Source organism: Haliotis cracherodii, unplaced genomic scaffold (genome assembly GCF_022045235.1).
Source record: "Haliotis cracherodii isolate W230 unplaced genomic scaffold, xgHalCrac1.p SCAF_1, whole genome shotgun sequence".
Classification (NCBI taxonomy): Eukaryota; Metazoa; Mollusca; class Gastropoda; order Lepetellida; family Haliotidae; genus Haliotis; species Haliotis cracherodii.
In genome coordinates, this window is record NW_027266264.1 from 21,395,527 (window position 1) to 21,413,976 (window position 18,450).

General features: G+C 39.1%; 1 protein-coding gene across 1 annotated transcript; it reads right to left on the reverse strand.

The window, feature by feature from the left end:
* Window positions 1-750: 750 nt before the first annotated feature.
* On the reverse strand, window positions 751-18,210 carry LOC139461865 (MFS-type transporter SLC18B1-like). The gene is made up of 13 exons (XM_071243349.1): window positions 18,049-18,210; window positions 15,468-15,563; window positions 12,328-12,401; window positions 11,236-11,383; window positions 10,477-10,545; window positions 9,200-9,290; window positions 8,063-8,208; window positions 6,391-6,489; window positions 5,256-5,350; window positions 4,948-5,043; window positions 3,025-3,099; window positions 1,721-1,814; window positions 751-1,431 (listed from the first exon to the last, which is right to left on the reverse strand). Exons 1-13 carry the CDS (start codon window positions 18,208-18,210, stop codon window positions 1,303-1,305), a joined length of 1,374 nt encoding a protein of 457 aa, XP_071099450.1. The 3' UTR covers window positions 751-1,302.
* Window positions 18,211-18,450: the final 240 nt, after the last annotated feature.

The window sequence follows — 18,450 nt, forward strand, 5'->3', positions numbered from 1 at the left end:
CTCGTCGACAATTCGTCCACGACATTACGGGAAAACAAGTGTGAGGTTAATCAGTATGTAACAGGAAAACAGCCTTTGTCCGGTATAAATAAATGTGGACTGTTATGTCAATGTAACTAGCAGGGAAAGAAACAAGTGTTGTTTAAGCGTGTCATTAATTGTCCCATTTGCGTGGATTGATGCTCATGATGTCAATCACTGGATTGTCTGGTCCAGACTCGATAATGTACATCATATAGCTGGAATATTGCTGAGTGCGGTGTTAAACAACAAACAAACACGAACAGTGTTGTCTGAGGCTATCAGAGATCAGATTCAATCCTCATGATCACATCTATGACAATCCATCTTCAACGGCTACATGTTTTCGTATTCGAGTCTCAATCACCTTGTAAGAGAGCCAATGATGTCTGTCCCATGTGTTCCTCCACCTGATGTATCTGTATAAGCACCAACAATATCATGTCTATGCGTCCACATTCTGTGACACTGACCTAATAGTCAGCAAAGCATACACTCGAATGCAGTGACCGAAATCTCAAGATAAAGACACAGGTTGTCATTAAAGAAAACTTTATTTACACCTATCTCAGGATTTGGCAATAATATACCATTAATGACCCCTTTGGATTGATTGACATACATATGAGGTGTACCACGTATGACCTTTCTTACATGGTGTTACCACATGATTTTGATAACGAAACACCACAAGAGAAAGAAAAAAAGCACTATTGTTTCACTCTCGATTACACTGAATTGTTCCCTAGTTAAGTTACTTGCAAACGATTACTGCAAATACGGAGGTAAAGTACACATGAGCCCGTGGTGGCTTTGTGCACAATGCAATGGGTATTCTTTGCTTTTCACCCCTATAGCTACGGGCTAATTGATTGTAATTCCATCGTATGGAGTGACACAGATTATCTTTTTTTATCGTGTAAAGTTGCATAATATCGTCCTTGACCAAGGCGCTTAGACGATTAATAGTGTGTCGTTATATGGTGGATTATGTAGATCCGGTCACCTTACGTCTGGATGAACATCATCTCAAACAATGACATTAATGGTGATTCATGTACTGCGAAGTACACCACATGAAACAGTATATGTGAGGAAGGTCCAAACGAACGTAGCTTGCAAACGTGTCCTGCTTTCGTAAAACCAATGCGCTTTGTCATTTGGCGCTGACACACCAATGTTCACAGTTCATAATCTTGGCGAATCCAAAGGTAAATTCGATTGACCGTTATGTACGGATCTCGCTGTCATGCAATATTGTCGCAGATGATAATTCTGTGGTCATTGATAAGTTGTCATAGCAATGCTGTTGTTAATCACTTCATTCAATTTATCATACTTCTTTTTATCATCCGTCGATTTACACTTGTCAGACGCAGCGTACAACAGGAAAGGACCACCAAATATTAACTGCAAAAAGACATATATATATATATATATATGGTAAAAAAGGGCACAAAAGTCATATTATTATATTCTTACACAGACACTAATACATATCAGTTATATTGATTCAAAAATAGTATTTTTAAGAACCATTTACTTCGTTCCTCTGTTTCTCTTTGCTCTTTTCAACTCAACGCACAAGTTCACTTAAGGTGACAAGTAAAAGTGAAAGAATTAATGTTGTTGTTTACTGAAACCAACGATATTGGCTGATACAAGATCGAGAATGCCAAACAGGAAATGATCATGTTACCGGAAACAAGGCAATGATAGCTGCTGCTACCATCATCCAGGCAAAGCCGAAACGTTCTGTGAGCAAACCTCCAAACAGTGGACCAAGTAGCGTGCTAGAAGCATAAACATAAAGAAGAAAACTACTTAAGTAAGTTCAAGTCGTACATGGACAGACAGAAAGGTTTACCCAGAACTAAATGTATTAGGTCCAATATATAGGTTTAATCTCAAATTAAAAATGTGAGAGCTTTTATATTTGATTTGGTACATGGTATATAAATGTATGCTCGCCCATGGTGAAATATGTTAGTAATGCTATAAATTAGGCCAATTAAGTTAAAAGGAGTTGAATTATGCGTTGTGATACTTGTAGACACACCTTTATGTATTTGCAAAAGAAAAATCATCAGTTTTAAGCAAAGGCACCTGGTGTCATCACTGATTTTCAGATAATGTTCATTATTGAATTGTACGCCCAATGGAATCTGTTTCGGCAGATATGCGAGAATGATTATTCTCTGGTGTTGATTCTTTTCTTTGTTACCTTACGGGTGAATTTGACCCTCAATTATCAAGAATTCTCTTAATGATTATAAAGCATAATAATACATACAAATATTGTGTAGTTATTTGTAATTCAATGTAACAAACGACATAATGTATGCTACTCATTGAATGCAGCCTTGTCACATGTCCTCTTGTTGCCATACATAAGTATTCAAAGTATTTGTTTGAAGGCAATATTTCCATTCCTGAAGGAGAAGGCATTTAAGAGAAAAATGGCAAATGAATCTGATCATATGCATGTTGGACACTCAAAAGCTATGGCGCCCCACCCTGGGATCACTGACATTTGAAGTTGAAGTTTCACTGACCTAAAGATATTTCTTCTCAATTCAGGTAATTATAAGTATGCTGTCGCTGTTTTCAAGCTTTGTCCTTGAGGATAATCGAGGGCTTTACATGATATACACTTGATATGACAACCTGAGATTCATAGAACTGTGTGGTTTCACAAAGTTATGAAAATACTTTCACGCATACCCATTTACACAATGCGCTTCTGAACTGACCACATGAAGAGCAAGCTGTCGTGCAAACTGCACGGACTGTCAGTGAGTAAAGTCCTTATCATTAAGCCACTGATTAGTCAATATTGATTGCCCTTTCCTTAAACTTGCAACGCCTTTGTTTACATTCGTAAAAGTATATCAACTTCATATACAGTGAACAAAACACAATGAAATTCTGTATTATCCATTTCTACACTAATCACTTAACAGGTTCCAGCGTTATCAAGTTGACGACATGAAAAACACTTACCCTAAGCAAACCGAAGATTGTACGACTCCTCCTACAATTCCAAAGTTAGCTCCATTCACATCGAAACCAAGGCTCCTGAAACACATGATTATCCGGGTTAGAATTGGTCATCATAAGGGGCTACTAGATTGGATCGGGCGGCCATGGTAAGACTCTGTTCGTACCTAATTGTCGCTACATGTTTATATTGGTGCTGTCCCCGTGGGAATACAGTGTAGAATTCAAGGTAGAATCAATGCTTATACGAGTAGAATCTGTGGACCATGCGCAGTGACTTGGCTGAATGTGCACGTTGCAATGGCGTGTATCGCTGCTTATAATTTCATCCACTGGGGTGTCTGGTACAGACGCGAATACTTACAGGCAATTCAGGTGATATGTCTCGATCATCAACTCCATGTTGACCCACCAACATGACACTGTGGGGATTCCGGGTTAGAATTGTAGGTCCCCAGCAATGCTTGTCGGAGGAGCTATGGGGATCGGGTGGTCAGGGTTGGTGACTTGATTGATTGTATGTCATACAACCAAGATGGCCTGGGACGTTGCTCATAGTATAAAACACTGGTTTGTCTGGTCCAGACTCGATTATTCACCGACCGTTATAATGTAGCTGACTATTGACGTTAACGAATATATTCTGCATTCAATATGAAATGCAGACACACAAACTATTATCGAGTATGTATTAAATAATCGCTGCTGTCCTGTCAGAAACATGAATATGAAATATTATGAATAAGCGGATAAGGGTATGTGTCGTTGAATTTCTGTAACTGACAGATGTTTTTATTCCGAAGACATTGGGTAAAGTCAAGTAACTCGGTTCGATTGCCTTGTCTGTTTCGAGTTTAGCTAAGTCAGTGAAACTGCGGACATATGTTCCGGACCTGTATGATTGATTGAGTGAGTGAGTGGGTGAGTTAATATCTAACGTCACATCTGCATCAGCCATATCGTGACGAGAAGTTATATATTATCAATACATACATTAGGACTAAATAAAAACCTAGATCGATGGACAGTAAAATAACTAGAATATCACAGATTACTAGCATACAACCACAAAAAGATATCACTATATGTTACAATACAATATAAAAAAAGGGCTATAGATCGCCAGCAGCTGAAGGTAAGTCACCATGCTAGGGTCCATGGAGACTTATAGTACCTTTGCTACCTGCATGGATCTGTATGATTGAATGTCGGTGACATACATTTGTTGTAAACCTATCCGTCGAGGCATATTATATGTTGTAGCAGGATCACTCGGGGTATACGGGGTTTTAAGCGTCCGCATAAAACCTAACTAGGGAAACGTAAAACCCTATGTACCCCGAGTAATCCTGCCACAACGAATTTATCTTACTGACATGATTTGATATGATACTGTAAAAAGAATGTTTTTAAAACCAAATTGACAGGAAACATCTGTTCAATTGAGCGAGGTTAGCTTGTGCTGTGTCACGTGATTTCCACTGAAGCATGCGACCTTTTGCTTGGAAACGGGATATGAGGGATTTATTCCACCTCTCAACAATCCACGTATAGACTGCCTTGCTGAGAAATTTATTCCCCTCCGAGACGGGATATGTCGTATTTTATCAAGGTCTCATTGACCAATCAGATCTCATCTTTATGACATAGATATATGATAAGATGTTATGTACCATGTGTAACAGCCTATGTATCTTGCGTTAAGAGTACATAGGCTCACACACATCGGCTGACAATGTTTATTATTTAATTCCAGCATTAAAGAAGTGGTGTACATAGGCTCACACACGTCACACCTCGCCATATCCACCTCGTGATCGGCTGACAGACTATTGTATTAAAATTTATTTTTTTTCAAAAGTACGACAACAATCACTGACCGCATTATTTTGATCACAACAATTGAACTATGACAATGAATCTTACCTTGCTCCTTCAACCAGGCACTTGATGGAACTGACGATTACTGGAGCGAAGCACAAGCCCATCAACACTAACGTTACAATGATTGTCACCATGCCACTACGAAATACAATATACCATTTTAAAAAATGACTCATATATTAATAAAATATTTATATGAATAAAAAGGTTGTCTCCCAGTTGTTACACAGTGGATTTTAGTTACATATCCCCTTTTTACACAGTGGATATACTATTAACAAGAAACAAGACAATGTGCGATATCTGTTGAGTATTTGCGCGAGTAAAGATATTATCTATTATATACTTACTGCGGCAAAAATGGCAGAAACGGGGCTGGTCCAAAAAGCAGGGAACAGATCGAAGTAAGAATAAGACCTACTATAATCAAGAATGTGGGTGGCACCTGATAAAAGAAGAGGGTAATCATAAGTTCATACAACGAAAATGATGCTTAATTGTTGCTTTGTAACAACTTCTTTGACCGAGAAACGCTATAGGCATGATTAGACCAATAAACCCACAAGTACGTGCTGCTTATGATCTCATCAAATCAAGTAGTATTACTTCACCAAAGATATGTCAACATTATGAAAAAAATATCGGATAAATACTCAAGTACTTCAAGTATATGAAACCAATGCCCCTAGAGAGACGCGGACTTTACCACAAATATTTCAGCCAAGATTTCAAGAGCGCCATACAACTCTTGCTCAGAAGTTGTCCAATCAATATTACAACATTCAAGGCCTCAGTAAAGCTCTCAAAACGTTATATTGTAGAGGACATTTCCCAATTTGACGCATCAGTGACCAGAATGATGTATGATGCAGTTCCCTATTTTGACTCGTACTATATGTTCAGGTGAACATTTGACTTGCATGTGTTAGTGACAGGTGATAGTGAATCATAAACACATGCTCTTGATATAGTCGAAATCGTACAGTCGACTCTGCTTTGTGCAGAGATTTTTTGTTGAATATGGAAAGGGTTTTGTCGCATTTTTAAAGTAACAGAATCAGTGTTTAATCAATGGATTGTCTGGTCCAGACTCGATTATTAACAGACCGCCGTCATATAGCTGTAATATTAAACAAGAAACAAACAAACAAACAGTGTTTAAAGTGACGCAGCTATACCCTAGAAACGTCTCCATTTGTAAACTCCTGGGCCTGACATTTGGCTGTGCGAAATTGATCGATCAGAAGTATGTTGTACACCATTGGTTTGAAGATGTAAAATACCATTCAGTTTGTAAAATCTGGTACACAACGTGGGTGATACGGGTACATACTATTCCAAACTAAAGAAACAAAACCGAGCTCGTAGGTTTCTCCAAAGTTATAAACGATCTGCGTCATTTGGGGCTTTCCATTCACAAACAGACATCCCATAAAATGGATGAACAGGTGTGTAACGCAGCGTTACACCAAACATTTGACATACCTTCCAGTCAATAAGATACCCCCACAGGGGCGTTGTGATTGCGTACATCCCTGGAGGGATTGTGTACAGTAGGCCGATTACAACCTGGCTTAGATCAAACTGTAAAAGAAATATGATATTGTATTCAGTGTGCCATGGTGGATTTGAGGGCTGGGAGTTTTGGTTGAGATACGTTTGTCAGGCAGACATACATATTTTTCTCTCCAAAGCCAGACTTTGTTGAGATTTACAATAAATTATGATAAAAATACCCACATCATGTCCAGTGATCGATTAATTCCCGAGGAAAAGGTAAACGGGTTTGTATACACTGCGTTCCTCAATCATCCGTAAATATATGCGATGTAGTCACTATTTTGTACCAATGTGTCAGTATAATATAAATTGTCAATGCAGTCTTGATTATCTGCCGAAACAGATTCAACAACAAATTCAACAAGCAAAGTCATGGTTTCCGCGAGAGGGAAGCCAATGCTAAAACCAATGACAGTTCAGCTTACATCGCTGACGGGCAACAACGGTTCTTGTTTGACAACGTGTCATGCTGCTGCAGTTCCACACTGCTACACATTCTGAAATCTCTAGTGTATTTCAAATGTATTTCTATGGCTTATCCTAGGTTTTAGAATGTTTAAATGTGTTCCATATTGACAAGAGTTTCAAATATGAGCATTTCCCTGGGCTGGGAAATATTTGCAAATTTGTAAATTTCAAATGTTTACATGCCTCATAAAGTTAGTATCACTTTTGATATCAAGGGTATGTACAGATTTAAATGTTTCTAGCACTGTTATTAAAACAGGATTATCATATACGTTTCCACCATGTGAAAAAAGGTTTAACATTTGCTGATTCCTTTTCCAATGTACTCGAGATGTGTCAGTCCCGGCTTCATACCATATGGAGTGGTTTCCATGTTGACTATATAGTGGGGAAGAAGTGTATTTGTCAGCAACTAGAATGTGTGCATGAGATGTGTCAACTTGTATATGGAAGTAGAGATTGTTGTGTGTGTATTTGTAGTGATTGTTTGTAGTCACTCAGAGTTAGTGTAATGTCGTGTACTGCCCTGGGCTGATGTTAGCGGTACGATAATTGACAGTTTTCCCTTCGCGTAAACTGTAACATGACAGTCTTGATCTTTATAGAAGTTTTGTGATGTGGCACTTTCTTGAAGACAGGTATAGTATTTAGAGTACATAACAGCGACACAACGGTGATTCATGGCTTTTTACGACAATCGACAGCGAAACATTCTGGACGTTCGTGACATTTTTGGACCTGCTACTTATAGATGCTACGACGTATTTGACTCCTTGTTTTGCCTTGTGTTATTGTGAACCTTAAACTGTGTTTCAATATAGTTTGTAAATTATGTTCAATGATCTTGTGGGGTCATTTATTGATTTCACAATTTAGTTCTGCTCGTACAGATTTCTGGGGTAACTGGGTTTCAATTTGGATATCAAATTTGGATCACAAATTTATAGTGTCCTGGAGTTCTGCCTATGGTGACTGTATACCTTACTGGATAGGTGGCTATGTATTGTGTCAGAGATGTTCCATGTGGTTTTCATACTGTGCTGGAGGATGTCTATGTCTGGGGACTGTCACTGTTACTTGAGTACATTCTTTAAATCTTTATATGTGAACCGTTTAAGAAGCAAAATACCTCCTTTAAGTGCAGCGATAGCACAGGCATCCACATTAAGGCCGCAGTATAAGCACATATGGTGACAAAGCTTCCAAACAAGACCCATGGACTTCTAAAGATGGTCCATCTAGATGGGCATTCAGAGTCACTGCATTCCTGCCCATCTAAAATATACAGAAGATTAACTTCCATAATTACCCGGAGGACCAAAATGTTCAGTAGAAATCAATTACATGCACAACTGTCACCTTATCGTGACAATGGAATTCAATCATTCACACAAAGAACGTAATTACACATCAGTGTCCAGTGAGTTCCTTACATGACAGGCGCAAAGTCATGTCCAACACATGCTTACGTCTATAGACGTTCCACTATTTCATTTCATACTTTCATATGTTTTATCCCATGATTAGTGTATTGTGCATTGGTCATACGGAATGGTCAACACGCTTGTCACAATAAGACCCCTGCAATCTATGTTTGTATGAGGCGACTAAATGGATCGGGTGGTCAGATTTGATGACCTGTGCACCTTATATCATTTAAGTACATCTTTTAAATACTGATACGTCTAAGTTATAAAAGATTACACAGATGCGACTGGCCTGCATTACAACCCTTGGAATTCCAATCCTAGACTTTGTACGTAGTGTTTGGACCTACAGTTTCAAAATATAGTTTAACACTAGCCGATCAGAAATCGTGATCCACAGTTCTGTCTCCTGGTCTTTAAACCCCTGCACATTCTCATTTTCTTTATCTACCTCTTCCAAAGATGTTGCTGAATAAAATCAATGTCACACCTTCACATCGTTATCATGATCAAGATCATTAGTCCTTAATTATTCAACCACACCGTGAGGATGCCGGGTTAAAACAAATCCGAGCAATATAAATGTATGGTAGGCTAAGATCGATTGGGTGGCTTAGTTAAATGCGTGTCATCATATCCTGATAGGGTGGATCGTTGCTCATGTTATCAGCCATTGGCTTGTCTGGGCTGTACTCAGTTGTTTACAGGCTTCCGAGATACTGCTGAGTACGGCGTTAAAAAAGAGAAACAAACTATGAGACCAACCTATGTAAGCATAAAGATGTGTCATCATGATGCAAAAAACAAATACATTTGCACACATATGTACATGTACTTACAGTGTTTTGATGGCAGCAGAATCCACGATACTACACCGCAAGCAAATGTGCAGCCACCAAGAACCCAGAAAGGAAGACCGAATCCTCCTACCTGGATAAAAGCGACAAAATCGTTGTTCGTTATAATTATAACATCATAAATATCATGTAAAATTTCATTTTTGTATACATCTTAACTTCGGTAATAGAACAAATTGAATAGAGGTTACTCCAAGCCTAGTCCATGAGACGCCACCTTTGTTTAATTTATGTCATGTCATAACGTAAGGAAGTGCAGTGTCAGATATACACACAGCGACGAAATGAAATGAAAAGTTCAGACATATTTCGGCTAAAAGCAACTGTTTTAGGTTTGGGGAAACCGCCAAAGTTTCCAAGTCTTCTAAAATGCATCAGTTACCACACAGTTTGAGCCTGAATTTTAGTATTTGTGACTACAATTGATAAACATTTGATACAACATATATGATAATAATTATCCTTATATTTTCTACAGATTCAGGTTGGTTAATTCTGAGTCGATCGCCGATAGACAAGGAGGACGCTATGTTTGTTTGTAAACACTGAAAGTAGTACCTACCTGACCTTTCATATTTGCATCTTATCCGTATATGACCCCAAATGATACCGTTTTTATCCGTTGGCTTTATCGTGCCGAAAACCCTACCCATGATATGAACAATTATGTTATTATTCGTTTCACGTCGTCAAGGGTATGCAGTTACAGCCTCTCAAACGCTGATAAATCGACTAAAACAAGTTTGTGAAAATAACATCTCGCTCTAGATTACTGATGATGCTTAGAGCGTATGTGGGATCGTTTGACAGATAACTGACCTAATATTCTAGTTAACTGGCTATAGTCTAACTTGTCATCTGATAACATTGTCAAGTACCCGTTGAGTACTATAATGCCCGAAAATGTTTTTCTTTGGGATAGTCTTTGATCGAAAATGAACTTTTGACACTGCTTGTACTGTGTTTGAAATGACATTTCAGCTTCAGTAAAAGGCTCACATTCACATGTTAGAAGGCACATCCTTAAACTCTCAAATCTATCGACATACATTTGATATTCTCTTTACACTTGATTATTATTACAGGTAAACACGGCTTTCTCAAGTCCATAATTATACATCTGGCTAAACTACTGGACCTTAAGGGTCCTGTGTATAACATAATACCTCTTCATTTAAAGTGGATATTGTGTTTGCCATGCATTTGCGTCCTGATGCATGGAACTGATAATGCATATACTTCGTTATATTATTTATTACCTGATACAATCCACCGCCTATCGCAGGCCCTGCCATAAAGCCCAAGCCAACCGCCGTCTCCAAAATACCCTGAAACAGAGGTAGTTGTTAGACGATACACAAATATCAATATCAAATTACATTCATGCCCCAAGTAAAATATTTGTTTCTGTCTTTAAAGTCTAATTATAGATGTAGGTCAAAGCTAAAATGTTCCTGGACATAACCACAGCGGAAGTCGTTGATGGCATGGTTCATTGGAATATTGATACCCAACTAAACTCTATTTGGAGGTCACCGAGAGAGTTTGTTGAAAATGTGGAGTCTGTTATTGAGGGCAGGGAATTGATATTAGACCAGATATATGTTCAGCTACAGCTGCAAAACCGTATATTTTATTCCAACAATATGAAGCATAACAATTTTTCAAGAATGTTCTGGGACAATTAATTTTTTTAAATGGTCGGCCCGTAACAAGATACCGAAGGGACTATAGTCGTTTCAGTTTTCATTTCCAGCGTGAAAAAAGCAGATCGAAATATGCTGAAATGACTGTAAGGAAAGCAGTCTCATAAAGGTCGAGGTTCACAATCGAATGCCAAGCATGACTTAGAAGTGATATGCGCTCCCCCTGCAAATATACGAAATGTATGCACAGATTTTACTTCAGGGGTAATAATAAAGCATATGTAATACTAAGCTTGTCGTACATATTCACCATATCAACAGTTTCACAGTAAATCAAAAGATTTGTCTCTGATACTATTTACGAAGTCTTACATATATCGACCCTATGTTATCTGGATAGTTTTGGCTTGCTATCAGGAAGGATGAAGATATCAATGAAGATACTCCCGTTGCTTCGATCATCCTGACAGCAAAGCAGGTAACGATGAAGGGAAGGCCAGGCGAAGACATGTCCAAAGTCCTGAAGTTCAGAAAGGCAACAGTACATAAATATGCTCTACATGGAACTTAACTAGAACTATACTCTTTGCGCAAACACCTGATGTCATCACTGATTTTTCATGATCCATTCATACAATTTTAAATTTTAATTTGCCTTTTACGCCATGTTGGATATGTTTTGGCAGATAATCATGAGTGGTTATTCTCTGGCGTTTCACCTATATTATCTCATAAGAACCTTACAAGAAGCATGTATAATGTTAATCCCCATTGTTTTGTGACAATCATTACTTTTACGACCACTACATACAATACACTACGTAACTATCAGTCGAAATACAGTTTAGTTTGTGACGTCGAAGTTTGAAAATGCATGTTCACGGTTACGACTTTATGTCATGAGTACGTGAGTGAGTATGGTTTAACGCCGAATTTAGCAATATTCCACCAATATCACGGCGGGGGACACCAGAAATGGGCTTCACATATCGTACCTATGTGGTGAATTAAACCCGGCCTTCGGCTAAACGAGAGAACGCTTTAACCACTAGACTACCCCACAGCCCCTGACATCATGATATTAATCAACGAAAAGCCGAAACGTTGACAGTGAAAACGCATTCCACAGTTGCATAATATGTTATGCCGCGCAATTCTTACAACTATATCAGTTTTACGTTAATGTGTTCATTTTTATTACTTGTTAGTTCGGTTGATTACTGTTTTATGCCTACATATTTCATATATACAGTAAGGTAGAGTTTTCCATGTATCACATAAAAAACGCTGGAATTCAGCAGGAATATCTCTAGCCCAGCAAATAGTCAATGTAAGAGCTTTTCAACATCTCAAACGTTTGCTAGGTAACGTTGATACACTACATCAATGTCCTCTTGTATATTATTGGCCTCCATATCCGGACAAAAGGGGTAGCCTATTGATTAAGGCGTTAAGGCGTCTCACCCAAAGAGAATCGTTGTCGAACCAATTATCAATATGCCGGTAATGTAGAAGAAACGTGGACTGGCTGTAGATATCTGAAATAACAAACAATGTTTAGGAAATCCACCGTTACTTATATATGTCTGATGCAAATGCGCAATAGCCAAGTAATATACTACCTGGCAAAAGACTCCCGTGGCTAAACATGAAACAAACAAGAAATGGATATTCAATGGTGATGTGAAGATTAAATCAGTTGGTATCTCACAACAGGTGACGTGCACATGACTCCGCAATAAACATTGGCACAGTATTCAGTTATGTGCAGAGTAAAGCAGGTTTTGTCATGATCAGTTTGAGGTTGGTCACATATACCAGACATTCTCAATCGCGAATATGACGAGCACAAGCACCAATGCACGCTTGTCGTCCCATCGATGTCGTCAGCTGCCCGATGAAGTCATTTGAAATCCGCAGTCACTCGCCCCTTAGTGCGGCTGTCAGCTGTTGGCTGTACTGTGGTGGATTAGGACTTCTGATCAGACCATCAAGATGATCTCACATGTGCGTTAACTATGGGGAACGAGCTGGCCATTGAAGAACTGGTCCCGGTTGCTGTTGGCGAATGAATCATTGTGTCATAGTGCAAACATTTGCTTAAAACTTCATGTCAAATATGAACATAATATTCACAGTTTATAAAGTTCACATATGCATCTTTGCAGTGAATCCTCGGATATCTGACATTAATGACAGTAACTCACTTAGGCTGTAAAGACATGCCACCAGACATGATTTAGACAATAGATACCTGTTTGCATTGCAGTCACCGGCTGCATGTCATTTCCAGATTACCAAGTTGACCGTCGGAGGTCAAACTGATATGCTGCTGGCATATGCTGTCAGCAGTGTTGTTTAATTACCATAATCCGCTTATAGGTAGACAGAAGTTGGTAACTTGTTTTAGAAAACTACGATAATGCGCAAACCTGTACTACCGTAATTCTTTAAATATGTCCATCATAAATGTTGCATCATTTCAAGCTGACGGGTCATTGTGAATTTGAAATTGTTTTGTTTTTGTATCGTTTTAAGGTTAAAACAAGTTCCAGTTTGAATTTTTTTCTGTATAAATATATAATGTTCAAAACATGATTCTATTCAGCTCATCGTGAATATAGTAATGTCAAATAGAAGCAAAATCATCTGCAATAATGTAATTTATGAGTATTCATATGTTTATGTAATTAATTACATTAAAATGTTTCTTGGTTATTGATTGTTTAGCACATTGCATCTGAATCAATCTTGGAACTCTGATGTCATCATTTTTCCATTCATATATTCTATTTTAAGGCAAAATTACCGAGAAACAGCACGTTCTCAATGGTAACACCACGGGTTGAAGAACGACATTCCTATATATCTGGTCGTTGATGTCGCCATGGATAATAAGTACTGTCCGTTGGTTACCACATATTTTCTCCCCAAACCATCACCCCTCTGCTACATGTACATGCACTTCCTGAATGCATCCTGGCATTCCCCTTGCGCCGAAAAGCCCGAATACGGCCATCATTATTGAATAAGCAGAAGCTTCTTTTGTCAGTAATAACACTCTCTGTTAGTCACGGATCTGCCGGCGTTGTTCTAACCTCACCGAATGCCGACCCTTTTCGACGTCAATGTTCAGTGGTCAAGGCCATATTCCACGTATGAGGCAATATCTGCGACTCGGGAGATGTCTTAGCACAGAGCTTCGTCTAAAGCGGTGTTCTAACGCTGTTGCTGCCGTTTCTGCTTCTGTGACGAAACTGTTGCGCAATATGTTCAGGTACCGGTCATCATGTGTGGTCTACCCGTCTGTGTGTTATTATGACGATGGAAGAAGGTTACACATGAGCAATTGTAGTTTCTTGCAGTTGGTTGTGGGTGGCACCATTCTCATCATATCTTCACCCATTCCCTCTCTCTAAGTTGTTCAGTTTTAGGTGACTTATTGTTTGTGCGTTTATATTACCTGTGATGGTTTGGCAGTGAACTATTGCATTTTGTACCATTTCTGCACATACAGTTTTACGGGTACCTGAAAAAGGAATTTGGTGAGTTTTCGCAGCTGCACTTGCATCTTCCAAACTAACTGGTTCTGTTTTGGCCTTTTCACTCTTGTAACGTTTTGATAACGTTTATATCTTTTGTCGGGCAGATCATATCAGTTACGGAGCGGTGGAGTAGCCTAGTGGTTACAGCGTTCGCTCTTCACGCCGAATACCCGGGTTCGATTCCCCCATGAGTACAATGTGTGAAGCCAATTGCTTGTGTCTCCCGCCGTGATATTGCTGGATTATTGCTAAAAGCGGCGTAAAACCATACGAGCTCACTCACTACTGTTATCAGTAACAGCGGTGCCACATCAATTTGACTTCAGGAATTGCTTACTACTTATCGAAATACCTGTGCTGGCGGGCGATATACAGTGATATATATTTTAGCAATAATACAATGTATGTACTATATCATGTTCTACCCCAAACCGGAAGTGTAGTGTGTAAGCCAGAAGTGGTCATAACATTATCTAGAGGCATGGGCATTTTCTTTCAAAGATAATCTGCATTTGGGGCTATGTGGGGTCGTATCGGCATTATTTCATCCATATAACGAAGAGTCACCTGATATGGAAAGGTCAAAATGTGGATGGGTCTGCTCCTATTTTTTCATTTAATGCAAACATATTTCAAGGCAGCATACCATTCAATGTTAGACTGGTATACTAGATAAGTGTGGGGTAGCAGATAACCAAAGTGGTTCATGAACGAATTGACTGAAACTTGCAGAAAGCCCCCTTCACCTCATTATTGTCTTTTATTCCAATTAAATCCTTGAGAAAAGACGAATAGAGAGTCTTTCACACTCTGCCAATATAATGTAGGCAGTCTTTAATGCTTTTTTATGAATGGTTTAATATATCTATCTGAAGATCATTAGCATTACGAGAATCAGGTCGTATGTGCCGAAGTGAATGTTTGTTGTTAAAGGAAACTTTCGGAGAGGGTCATCAGACGCACAAAATCCAGTAGCAGAAGGTTATTAAAGTCGATCTATCATCGTTACGGAGCAGCCTAATCTAGAGAGTTACTAAACTGTAAGACATTTGTACTTACCAAAATTCCAAATAGCGGGGACACCAAGAAGATCACTAATTCTGAGCTACTGTAGATTAACCCTATGAGGGTTTCCCCCAATCCTTTCTTTTTTGCCTGGAAAGAAACAGGTAGTTTACCACAAGACAAGATGACACGTTATTATCCCGAGGGAAATTTGGGTTACAAGGTCTCAGCTTATTAATAAGCCCACATATACTCAACAACAAAAGTTCCTGTGACACCAATATTTTAGTGTACTTTTCAAACAAGTAAAGTTTGGTTTTCAATATTGTAGTACATGTATGGAATCAAGTTACAAAAACGCACCTGCTACAGGACAGCATGCATTCCATGCAAAAGTTGACTATTATGCAAGCCCCATGCATTTCACTACCCAAGAATGGGTATTAAAACATGTGCGTTAACGGGATCCCATATGCATTGTTTAGCATCGTGCTGACAACAACCACTCAGAAAAACAACAAAATTACGCAATTATTCAACATTACAAAATGCCACGCCTGTCCGAAAATGAGCGTCTGCGAGCCATTGGTATGCTTGAAGCAGGATCGAGTCAAGGTGATGTTGCAAGACAATGTAACGTCCACAGAAACACCATTTGGTGTTTATGGCAACGTTGGCAACAGACGAATGCAGTCAGAGACCATGCTCGGAGTAGCAGACCACGCGTAACCAATAATCGACAAGACAACTGGATTCGAACAACACACCTACGAAATCGATTCCAGTCAGCAACAGCAACACGGGTTCGAGTGTACTGACGTCAAGATGAACGTAACGTCAATCATTGTGTCATGGAAGAAGATCGGTTCGAGGGCGGCAGCGTTATGGCATGGGGTGGGATTACAGCAAGACAGAGGACCCGTTTGAAAGTGTTAGAGGGAAATCTCAATGGACAGCGCTACCGCGACGAGATCATCGGCCCTTTTGTTCTTCCGTTTTTGCGTCGTCGTGGCCCAGGTATTACCTTTCAACATGACATCGCCCGGCCTAATATTGCTCCACTTGTCGGGCTTCTCTTCAAACACGTGAATGTCACCCCCTGGCCGGCTCGTTCCCCTGATCTCTCACCAATCGAGCACATGTGGGATGAGATGGATCGGCGCCTTTGACGTCAACCACGTGTTCCACAGACACTCCAGGAACTTCGAAACATGCTCCAGCAGATATGGACAGATATCCCACAGGACTTTGTGCGACGCCTGGTCCATTCCATAAGACGAAGATGTGTTGCTTGCATCGCAACCAGAGGTGGACACACACGCGATTGATTTGCAAATTGACATTTTGTCATGTTCATGTTTTTTTTATGAATCAAGCATTTTCTGATGTCAGTATGGCAAATTAAACCATTTGAAGACTTACAGAAGTATTTTATCTGTTGCGAACCGAAACTGTTTCAGATTTGGTAATAAAACATAAAATTTTAATTTTAAATCTCATTCAATGTCACAGGAACTTCTGTTGTTCAGTATACAAATAAATAAGAGCACACAAACGTAATTAACATTAAATCTGGCACAAACAAACAGATGCTAAACAATGATTTATCACAAAACCCATTATGAAACCTGATACCAGCTGGTATGAATGAATTCCGGGCCCTGTTTGTTGTCAACATCGGCATTCGTAGTCGGCAGCCAGAAGGAAGAAGTTGATACTCCGATTATAAAACATGCGAGATAAGCTTAACAGTTTATTTACTTTATTAACTTTTTGCTGTGTATAGATACTACCGATGTCTTGGAGAGATGACAATGGTGTTATTCTCCATGTTACAGATTTTGCACAGGTTTCAGAACCAGCTTGAGAAGTCAGACTTCATAAATGTTATATAAAAACGATGACATGATAAATATAAATACAGCTTCTGAAAGACTAATTGTCATTTTCCGACGGATAATTGCATGTATGTGCTTATTCATGATATGTCATTGTTCCATTTTTTGTTTGTTTCTACGTTTGTTTGTTGTTTAACGCCGCACTAGCTATATGAGGTTTTCTTTTATATTAAACGCCGCACTCAAACATATTTTAGCTAAGTTTGGCATGTAAATAATCCAGTCGGGACCAGGTAATCCAGTGATTGACATTATGAGCCTCGACTCACGCTCTACGATGACACACTACTGACAAAGTCACCGTAGCTGACCCCATGATCATCAAGTGACCTCCTATAACATGCATGGGTTGATTTGTGCATTCACTAATCCGGAATACCAACGTGGTCAGTAATATACAGGAGCATTAGTGGAGAGAAACATATCTTTGACGTGCCAGTAAGCCGCTGCTGGTAAGCTCAAATCTCAGATTATTCGTATGTAATCACCATGTCTCACTACAACGCAGAAGATTATCGTGGTTTGCCTTTAAAGTACGAATACGACTGGGTGCGAATAACCCGCGTATTCCTGGATAACCTAATGTAATGTTTTATTACCCTCATTCGGTGTTGTTTGGGACGCAAATATGCCACAAAAAATAACTATGGAGTTCTATGATGCCCAAGAGGGAATTTGACGAAATAGTGGGCTGTAGTGTTAGCTCATCTTACTCACCTGTTCAGTTCTATACATACCTCGATTGGAAAAAATGGGGCCATCAACGATAAACTTGTCCATGCAATAAAGTTTGATATGACCATCGCGGAGATAATACACTTCTTCCTGATACTCTCCTTCGCGTCCCTTTTTGGCAAAAGAGCTTGTCCATCCGATTTGGTGGAGCCTGTCACTTCCATGGCTCGTCTCCAGTTACTCTCCTAGATTTGTAATTGTTCGTATCTGAATGGCAACAAAATGTATTGTTTGGTATTAAACGTTCCAAAAGATTGGTAGATTGTATGACTCGGAGTTTGTGGCATTCGTTACAAAATAAAAAGCTTTAGAATGAATTTGATAGAAAATATTGATCGATGTGTTGTGTTTAAAATAATGTATAAACAGGGCATATAGCTGAGGACTATAATTTATGTTCTTTA